Source organism: Nannobrachium achirus, assembly GCF_963921795.1.
Source record: "Nannobrachium achirus genome assembly, chromosome: 20".
Classification (NCBI taxonomy): Eukaryota; Metazoa; Chordata; class Actinopteri; order Myctophiformes; family Myctophidae; genus Nannobrachium; species Nannobrachium achirus.
In genome coordinates, this window is record NC_137827.1 from 1,885,630 (window position 1) to 1,895,890 (window position 10,261).

A 10,261-nucleotide genomic window follows, 5' to 3' on the forward strand; every position below is an offset into this window, starting at 1 on the left:
AGCATTGGTTCAATTGGTTCCACCTCCCGTTGGTCCGACCAGGTTAACATTCACCAGGTTAGCATTCACCAGGTTAGCATTCACCAGGTTAGCATTCACCAGCGTTAGTTCTACTGAGGTTAGGGTTAGGTTCAGGTTAGGTTCAGGTGGTCGGTCAGAACTATGACATGTCACCCCCTGTGTGACCTTCCCAGCCCTTTCCTGTCTGCCCAGTTGTGTCTTTGCCCTCATCTAATCTCGTTTGTGTGTGTGTGTGTGTGTGTGTGTGTGTGTGTGTGTGTGTGTGTGTGTGTGTGTGTGTGTGTGTGTGTGTGTGTGTGTGTGTGTGTGTGTGTGTGTGTGTTGGAGGGAACCAAGAATCATGTACATACAGTACACTCCACTGTAGAAATGTGTTTATAAAAAAATATATACAAGATATAAAATCTACATAGCATTTAATTGTACAAAAATAATTTGAACATACAATGAGACTTTTAAGGTTTGCATAATTTTCAAATATATAAATAGACACAGCTGTATATGTGACTTGAAAAGCAAAACTGTGTACATAAATGTACAATTAAATATGTAAACTTGTATATAATAGTATACAATACAGTACAGTGCATTTTAAATGTTCATGTTCTAAAGCTAAATCCAACGTTTTAACAAACATACTGTAACAAATCTCAAATATGTTGTAGTATCAATACAAAACAACATAAAAAAAAGTAAAATTAATTTCTGAACTGACAATTGGGGACAATTTGAATCATGTTTTAAGGCTACTTAGTTGTTGGTGAATTCACTAGATCATTGTTCAGTGTTCTGCAGTGCAAATTGCTTTCACAGTTAAATAAAAACAGTGACAAAAATCTCAACTACAGGGCAAAAAGATGTTTATCAGGAGGACAGACATGTACGTCCACACCCAAAGATGGTCAGGTGTACTAAAGAGAGGCTCGTACAGATAAATAGCTGTATAATTATTTACAGAACTCACTAAGGTACAATAAAAAATGATCTGCAACATGGAGCCTGGAGTGTTCGAACAACGAACGCTCTTTTAGTGTAATTTCTTTTTAATTATATTGGACATTCTTATAGGGCTTGTCGGGCAGTGTGCTTAAAGCTTTTAACACATGTATAACACATTGTACATGTTTTTAAAACGTCTCTCAGGCATTGACAATAAATAAAACATCAGGGCAGGTGAAGTTGGCTTTCAGGTTGCCCGACAGGGCAAGTGATCATTTGAGAGGGGACACAAATGTCTATAAACACAACACCAGATATCTGTCTAAACACCTGAACATGGCCAGTGCGCTGTGTCTTCTGGTCTGTGGAATGTAAAATAAGAGCACTATTTACCTATAATGTGCTGTTTTTACTGTTGCTACATTTAAAAATATAAAATAACAAGTGTGAAACCATAGACATATTCAATCATAGCTAAAGTATTTGGTATTCGGATTTGGAGGTATTGAGGTATGACATGTTAGCGCACAGCCCCAGAAAGTAAAGAAATAAGTGTTAAATTGAGCGGTAATTAAAATCGTACCTATCATTTTATAATGGACGATTTACGATTGACCTGTACTTGCCCGATGGGCAAGTGCCTCTGAGACCTTAGTGTCAACCCCTGGTCTCTGCTGGTACACTATACTATAGTTTTAACAACATTTGTAGCTAAACAACAACTAAATCCAGTCCACAATTAACTCTTAAAAGGCACTGTTCACTTCACACTTGGTGTGATTTCTTTATATTTATATTCTAATACTGTATGCTATATCTCTGCTGTCGGGCCGAAACCTCCTAACTCCAAAATGCAAATTTCCGGGAAAATGAGCTCAAGTGGAGTTTTGACGGAAGGGCTTTTTACTACTTTTCATTGGTTCAATATTATTTTAACCAACACTCAGACGTAAAGGGAGTTCAATAGCCCTGATTTATGCCAAAAAAATCTAAAATGGAGTTAAGAGGTTTTGTCCAGACAGTGACAAATATAACATTTCAAGTAAAGGGTTATTCTATAGATTAATTCAAATAGATTCATCTTCATTTGGGAACACAGAAGATGTAAAATACACAAACTGAGAGAACAGTCTGACAACAGTCATATAAATATACATCATGTTATTACAATCACGGCAACTCTTAGAAAACCATCAGTTTTGACATTCAGTTTCCATGGTCAGTGAGTGCTGCCCATTTCTGTCTCTTGTGTAACAACATTATAGATCAAAATGTTCAAGGTTTCTTTATTTCTATTCGGACAGAAGACAAACCGAGTCTAGGCTGAATTAGGGATGCCAGGTTGAAAGTGGTTGATAAATGAATGGAGGCATAACAATAAAGTGCTTCTCTAAATCATAACACATGTCAAATGTAGATGGAAATCCATAAAATCTGATTAATCTGCAAAAACCAAAAGCTCCCAAACCGAGGGGGGCGTGAACCTTTTACAATAACCTGCGCCGAATTCACTCCTCACATCTCAATGTGATCGTTCCATTAGTTCCAAACATTGGAAGTATCGCATCTCAATGTGATAGTTCCAATAGTTCCAATAGTTCCAAACATTGGAACTATCGCATCTCAATGTGATAGTTCTAATAGTTCCAATAGTTCCAAACATTGGAGCGATCGCATTGAGATAGAATGAGCATCTCTGCATTCCATTCTTACAGTGGCAGGGGCGTCAATTGGGTATGGCAGGGGTATGCTATGCAGCTGCCATACCCTGGGTCCAGGGGGGCAAATAAAAGTTACTTTTAAATATAAATCCATGAATGTCTCTTTGTCTATCTGTGCTGGTTATTGTGTTGTTAAATTACAGTAAAATAACTACAACTGCAAAATGTAACAAAATGGTCACTTTAACATGGTATTATAATTATATTCTCCACACTTGTATTCTCCCCATCTTGACAGAATGGTATATTCCCAGGTTCCGCAGGTCAGCTGCACAGGTGCAATGCATTATTGTTAATTGTGGCACGTTTACTAACATGCCAAGTTTAGCTGCACTTGAACAACCGTTCCAGGCTGCCATATCCAGCCCAAGAAACTATAGAAACCTGTGTAAAAAACTGACAAAAGTGGGGGTTTTTTTCAGACATTGTGAAAATAGCCGATCTACATGCTCACACCGCCTCGCAGCGCGAGGCGTTGTGAGCATGTAGATCTGCTATTGTCACAATAGAACCGTGTCATACAAAATGTAATGCCTCCCCATGAGGACTCCCATCTTTGCCATACCCTAGCTTTTGCTGAACTGACACCACTACAATGGTAGTAAACGCTAGTGTTGTCACTCACACTAGTCTCGCGTAGCCAGACAACTATTCCACAATCTCCCAATGCTTTATCTAGTGTGGAACTACAGCTCCTGAGTAATGGAAGCTGACATTTCCGTTCACGGAAATGTATTTCAAAATATGGTTCTTGCTAAGCAGCGAGCTATACAGTACACGGTTTAGATGCTTTTTATTTATATTAGGATAAATGTGCGCGACTGTAAAAATGAAACGGAAGTGAAGAGAAGGCTTCATTACCGCTTTATCGCTTGCTCATGACCAGAGGTTCCGTTGCCCCAGACCGTATGACGGGTGTGGATGTTGTGCCCCAGACTGTATGACGGGAGCATGTGGATGTTGTGTGACGGGAGCATGTGGATGTTGTGTGAGGCAACAGTCTGGTCACGTGACACTATGAAGCCCTTATCAGAGTCTACGGTGAAGAGCCATTCACCGCAAATGTTAGGTGATCAGCTATCCACCTTAAGTGAGAAAACAAGTGGAGGCCATCATAGTCAGTCACGGTGAAGTCCTATCACTGTGACTGACTGGTCTAGATCCACCAATCAGTGAACGGGGTGATGGGCCGATCTGTCTGATAGTAAAACTAGACCAGGTCAACCTGGTTGTGCCAGACCCCCTGTCTGTCATCATCATTTATGACATCATGCCTTTTGTAGGCATGTCATCATCATGTCATCATCATATATACCCTTTATATAGAAAACCCGGACAGACCGACATTTGCTTATGTAGGCCTACCCATTTCATGGGTCTGGCAAACAGAGAGATGTGTCGGGGTTCGCGGTGGAAAGCTCTTCACCGCGAGTAATGACGTAATGTTGTAGTTTTATGACTTAAAAAGACTACACCGCGGTGGATAGCTTATCACCGCGGTGCCTACTATGATAGTCCTCACACGTGATCCCGCTGGGCGTCACCTGCATCCGCAGCTCTCCACCACCATGTCCTCATACTGCCTGTAGACCACGTTGTTCCCTCCATCGATGTACAGGATGCTGATGGGACTGAGGCGGGTCGGCACGCAGCAGCTGGCCGGCACGGCGGCGGTGGCGGCGGCGCCCCCCTGTGGCGGCTCCATGGAGTGCATGAGGGTCTGGATGATGGCGTGGTTGGTGGGCTCCAGGTGCGAGCGCAGCGGGAAGTCGCAGGAGCCCTGGCAGTGGTGGGCCTGGTAGTCCAGAGGGGCGATGATCCAGTCGTCCCATCCCAGCTCCTTGAAGCTGACCTGCAGCGGACGCCGCGCGCAGCGGTTCTTCCTGCGTCCGCCGCCGCTGTCGCTTCCCTCCGCCGCGATGACCACGCCCACACCAGCCTCTTCACCTCCTCCTCCTGCCCCCCCTCCCCCGCCGGCCCCTCCTCCGCCGGCGAACGACCGATGGGTCCGTCTGGCGGCTGCCGTCCGCCGCTGCCGCCCGCGGTGTCTTGTGTGAAGGACCGGCGCTGTGTTCCAGGTTCTGGGGGCCTCCGGGGGTCCCAGGGTTCTCTTCTGCTGCAGGGGGGATTACAGAAAGACCAGAAAAATACGTTACCACCACAGCCCTGTTTCTAAAGTAGCGGAAAGAATGTGGATCTACAAGCTCTCAGCGTGTTGCATGGCAGCGCATTGAGATCTTGTAGATCCACTATTTTCAGTATTTTCATGTCACATGTAGGTGGCCGCCTGGACGGGCATTAGATTAATCTGCTAAAACAATTCAGGGTTGAGGACAATATGAGATTGATGTGATTTGATTTCAGTGGTTGGGGGCATGCGTACAAGTGGCTAAATATGTCTTTTTAGACACAATGCATTCCCAAGATGCACCACAATCATGGGCAGATGTGACTTATGGGGGCTGGTGTAAATAGTAATAAAGAAATCGCTGGCTTATTGTGTCTAAAAATACATATTTAGCCACTTGTACGCATGCCTCCACCCACTGAAATCTATCTATACTATAATTTTGCGAATGTCTGAGTGAGTGAGTGAGTGTCTGTCTGTCTGTCACAGCGTTTCTCCTCGGTGGCTGGAGCAATTGATCTGAAATCGCATCACCATCAGCATATGAACACACCTGACATAACTGTGAAGCCCGTTTGTCACTTTCACAAATCGTATGCTGTATATTAGCATTTTTATGGTGTATCTATATCTATTTAGCCTACAGTACCTTTTGTGACCACACATGTTAAGGGAGGGGCGCTGTTGTTCAGGCCATGCACAATCACACACAAACCCACACACACACACACACACGGGGGGGGGGGGGGGGGGGGGTGTGTGCAGGCAGGCGGGCGGGCGGGGGGAGGGGTGTTCTGGCCCTGTTACAGATGTTGTCCAAAAATCATGCAGATCGGTACACAGTATCTCTGTAGCCGTTAAATGGAACGGGTATTTCTTACATTGATGCTCCTACATATTATCATGCAAGCACCAGTTAAAGTTACTTTCCATCCCTCATATACTGTGTGCACAGTGCACATCCCATAACCCACACACTGCACATCATTTCGGAGCTCATATCTTTGAACGGGTAAGGGCTAGTATCACTAAAACGATAGAAAGCAGTAAATGAAAATATTTTAACTCCCATCTTTTCTTTTCTCTAATTACAATCTAAAGTATGAACCCTTGTTGTAAAAAAACTAAGTTGTCCTTTAAAGCGGTTGCCAAGACCCTGATGCCCCAGATGACACCCCTGAGCCTCACCTTCTTCTGGTCCATCTTCTGGTCCATCTTGTGGTTCATGTTGTTCTGCATCTCCCTGAGCAGACCGTCCTCCCCAGCGGGCCAGGAGGAGGAGGATGAGGATGAGAAGACCACCAGCAGAGCTCTCTCTCCGGGGGTCCGTCCACGGCGGCCCAGGCCCACCAGCCCAGGGTCCATCACCAGCCCAGGGTCCACCGCCAGCCCGCTGATCCCTGACACCACCAGCAGGTGGAGACAGAGCTCCTGCTGCTCCTGGGGCTTCATGTAGGGCAGTGACATCATGGAGATGAATGATTTCCTTACGTTTTTATTTGGTATTGAACATTGGAAATTACGTTTCTGTTTCTGTTGTGAGCTTATAGATCAGCAATTTTTACCTCATATTATTAGACAATTTGGACAATATTTGACCAGTTTTCTTTTTGAGCGGTGCAAACCGCTCCTATAAGTGGCTGTGCGTGTGTCCGTAGACTTTTTCCTCAGCGTTTTGCCATAGTAAAATGTGTGTGCGTTGCATCATGTTTGTCTAGTGATGTCATATTTCGTATGTCTGTAGCCTTTTTCCTCAGCGTTTTGCCATAGTAAAATGTGTGTGTGTAGCATAGCCTGTACATCCTAGACTTAAATCCTAGTCTGAAGATGTTATGCAAGCACGACTACCGCTCACTTCACATTGGGTGTGATTTTTATAGTACCTTTTGATTATACTTTTGACGTTTAGCTGTAAAACGACACCAGCAGACAGCAGAGCGCGCCATGAGGTGACATCACCACTGGTGATGCCAGTGACATCACCACTGGCATCACCGGGAATGCTGGTCCCTCATTGGCTGCTAATGATGACGATGCCAGAAATACTCGTCCCTGATTGGGCTACGGGCTTAAACAAACACCGACACACATACGTACACACGCAGCCGTACGTAATTATGTTGCTGGAGCAAGTAATGATGTCAGACGTACCTTGAGGGCGGTCCTGATGTCGAACACCTCCCACATGGGCGGAGCCTCCTCCCCCAGCCCCGCCCCCACAGCCCTGGAGGCCAGTGGCTGCTGCTGCTGCCGCGCGGCGCTGCCCTCTGCAGGAGAGCAGGGGAACAGCAGCAGGCGGTGAGGGGGGGCGTTCCCAGGTCTCCTCAGGATGCGTAGCTCCGCCCCCAGAAGCCCCGCCCCTCTGGGCAGAGAGGTCAGGTCAAAGACATAGCGCTGACCCTGAGTCCACCACTCAGGATGGTCTGTGAGGAGGATGGACAGTCATCTTTAACACATTGGATGCCCAGAATTATTCATCAACATTTAATTTGCTGGTGCCCATGGCAACCCGCCATTTTACCTACCTTCGAGGTACTGGCGAGAAAAGTAATCTGAGTAAATGTAATCCTGTTTATTTCGCGAAAATCTTTTCTTTCAGTCAGGACCGGTTTTACACAATCACGGGCCACAGCGTTTGCGTAACGGCCGGTAGAAAAGGCCGCGTTTTGAACATGAAAGTGATTTAAAAGCTAGATTAGGAGAAAACTGCATGTTTGTGCAGCAGCTTTACAGGGCAGTGAACGAGGCAGACAGCACTTCCCGGTCATGTGATCCCGCGGTGCATTTTGGGAAATGGAGTTTGTTTCATCACTGCGGTAGTACAGTACAGGTGCTACAGTACAGTATAGTTTACTGTACAGTGCGGCAAACGGGTCGTTGGGCACACGTAGACATCAAAGAGATTGACGCGTTGCCACCTCGTGGGCACCCGTTGAGTTAATGTCACATGACTAGGGATGGAGCTTGTAAATTTTTCTTGATAATGAGCACCTTATCCATCCTGCCTTTTGATCCAGGCTTTTATCAAGCCCACTGTTGAGAGTTTTCTAATATTTTGTGGAAAGATGTGAGACTCAAATTCTGAACAGAACTCGTATCTTTTTTTATTTTTTATTTTTTTATTGGCCAGTTGTTGTCACTGCGAGTTTGTGGCTGACCACCATCTATGAAGATGACAATTAATATAAGTGAAAAGTATTTTGCCTATCATTAAAACAATCATTCCTTAAGGCCCTCTTACATCTAACAACTTTGAAAAGATTTCTCAGTCGTAATAAAGTCGCGGCACGCTCCTGTGATTCGGTCGTTAGTGAGGTAGTGTTCCGACTCGATTTATACCCCAACTTAAGAGCCAGATTCTGTTACGAGAATATCAAACTGGTTTAATATTTTCACAAATCGGGGCTGAGTCTGAATGAATACAATGACGCAGCCTACAACCAAAACAGAACGAGCCAAAAGCCAAGCCATTCATTCCCCAAGACGCTGAGCTGCCAGCCTGGTCGGTGTTGGTGCTGCTACTACCACAGCCCTTTATTAGTTATTTATCAGGGTTTCCATTATTCCAAAAATTCAACGTTGATAATAGTTGATAGGATGGATCTGCGCCGGCTAGACTGAAAGGAGAGAACGAGAGAGGAGAGGGCTGAGGGAGGAAGGCGGAGCTCGGTGTGTGTGTGCAGTCTGTGCACTGCATGTGCAGTGATGGAAAAAGTAATCAAGTATCAATACTGCGATGCGACACGCTGTGACTGGGCTTGTAAATCAGCTATTTTCATTTATGGTTAGCCTAATGCTTTATAATATTATAATTTATATAGGAACACAAGGTTATATAATAGGCAGCAAATAAAAGGGAATCTTGAACCAGTCTTTACAAAATCTTTAGAGGCATCTCACATCTAACAACTGAAATCTTTGAAAAATCATTGTAACGTTTTTGGAAAGTCTTTTTCAAATCTTATAGTGTGAGACGGTAGTCTTTGAGAAATCTTTCCAAATCTGTCCAAAATCTTATCAAAGTTGTTGGTGTAAGAGTGTGCAATAAGTGTTAAATGGATTTATATTTATAAATAGTACTGAAATCATTTCTTGATCGCCTCTTGTCTTGATTGTCCACCACCATCTATGAAGATGGTAATTGACAAAACTAACACATATCATTAAAGATAATTAAAACAATCATTCATTAGTGTGCAATAAGTGTTAGATAGCTTTATATTAGGAATAGTAGTGTAATCATTTCTTGATCGCCTCTTGTCTTGATTTAAATATGTCGTCATGGGCCGCTATGCTCAATAACAGGCTTCCATACACATGACCCCACGTTTACTTGTCGTTGGCCTCAGAGCATGATCGCCTAAGTCACATTTTTAAGGTTTTCAGGAAAGAAGAAATTAACCCATCAAGATGGAGAAAAAAAAGACCTAGAATTATTTATACTTTAGCTCAGGGTTGGGCAACTGTGATGATGGAGAGAGCCACTCTATGTTCACACTCACTCCAGAGGGCCACTCTATGTTCACACTCACTCCAGAGGACCACTCTATGTTCACACTCACTCCAGAGGACCACTCTATGTTCACACTCACTCCAGAGGACCACTCTATGTTCACACTCACTCCAGAGGGCCACTCTATGTTCACACTCACTCCAGAGGGCCACTCTATGTTCACACTCACTCCAGAGGGCCACTCTATGTTCACACTCACTCCAGAGGGCCACTCTATGTTCACACTCACTCCAGAGGGCCACTCTATGTTCACACTCACTCCAGAGGGCCACTCTATGTTCACACTCACTCCAGAGAGCCACTCTATGTTCACACTCACTCCAGAGGGCCACTCTATGTTCACACTCACTCCAGTGGGCCACAATGCATTTACAGTAAAACATAGCTGATCTATAAGCTCAAAACGTGTCACACTTTCTTGATCTGCTATTCTTGCTATTTTTTTGTTTTTTTAAATCCTGAATTATTTTAAGCCTTTTTTTTTAAAATTGGGATCCTGTAGATCTGCTATTTTTGCAAATCCGTGAACATTTTTGCAAATCTTTGAATATACATTTTTCAAAGCAAACTTTTTAAACTCAAATCTCTACGTCTGTTGGTCCCTTTTGAGATGGGGGTCCGCGGCCAAATACATGCAATTCTGGGGGTCCTTGACATGAAAAGGTTTGAGAACCACTGATTTAGAAGAAGAATTTAGAAGATATTTATAGAATTGGGTCAAAATACTTTTTGACCCAATTTCATAAAGTCACTGCTATAAGTGATATGTTAAATGCAGCAGCTGTATGTTTGTTCAGTCTCTCTGTCTCTACAGCTCTACGGTTTTCTTACAGAACCAGTTTAAAAAGTAGTTTTCTACAGAAATAAGGATGTTAAAGCCCAAATGTAAACATTCACATACTTTTTGTGTTATTTGTGAGTGGTCGACTGTGGTCGAAT

General features: G+C 43.9%; 1 protein-coding gene across 1 annotated transcript; it reads right to left on the minus strand.

Moving 5' to 3' along the window:
* Nucleotides 1-475: 475 nt before the first annotated feature.
* LOC308305259 (growth/differentiation factor 6-like) lies at nt 476-8,292 on the minus strand. Its single transcript, XM_080750023.1, has 3 exons — nt 6,961-8,292; nt 5,998-6,255; nt 476-4,797 (listed from the first exon to the last, which is right to left on the minus strand). The coding sequence occupies exons 1-3, from the start codon at nt 6,994-6,996 to the stop codon at nt 4,222-4,224; spliced, it is 870 nt and encodes a 289-aa protein (XP_080606149.1). The 5' UTR covers nt 6,997-8,292; the 3' UTR covers nt 476-4,221.
* Nucleotides 8,293-10,261: the final 1,969 nt, after the last annotated feature.

What these genes read in the sequence shown, in the direction of transcription:
- LOC308305259 (XM_080750023.1), bottom strand. Translation starts at nt 6,996, where the DNA reads ATGTGGGAGGTGTTCGACATCAGGACCGCCCTCAAG. An exon ending in ACATCAGGACCGCCCTCAAG is followed by an intron (nt 6,256 to 6,960) that starts GTACGTCTGACA and finishes CCCTACATGAAG; the next exon opens with CCCCAGGAGCAGCAGGAGCT. An exon ending in AGAAGATGGACCAGAAGAAG is followed by an intron (nt 4,798 to 5,997) that starts GTGAGGCTCAGG and finishes TCCCCCCTGCAG; the next exon opens with CAGAAGAGAACCCTGGGACC.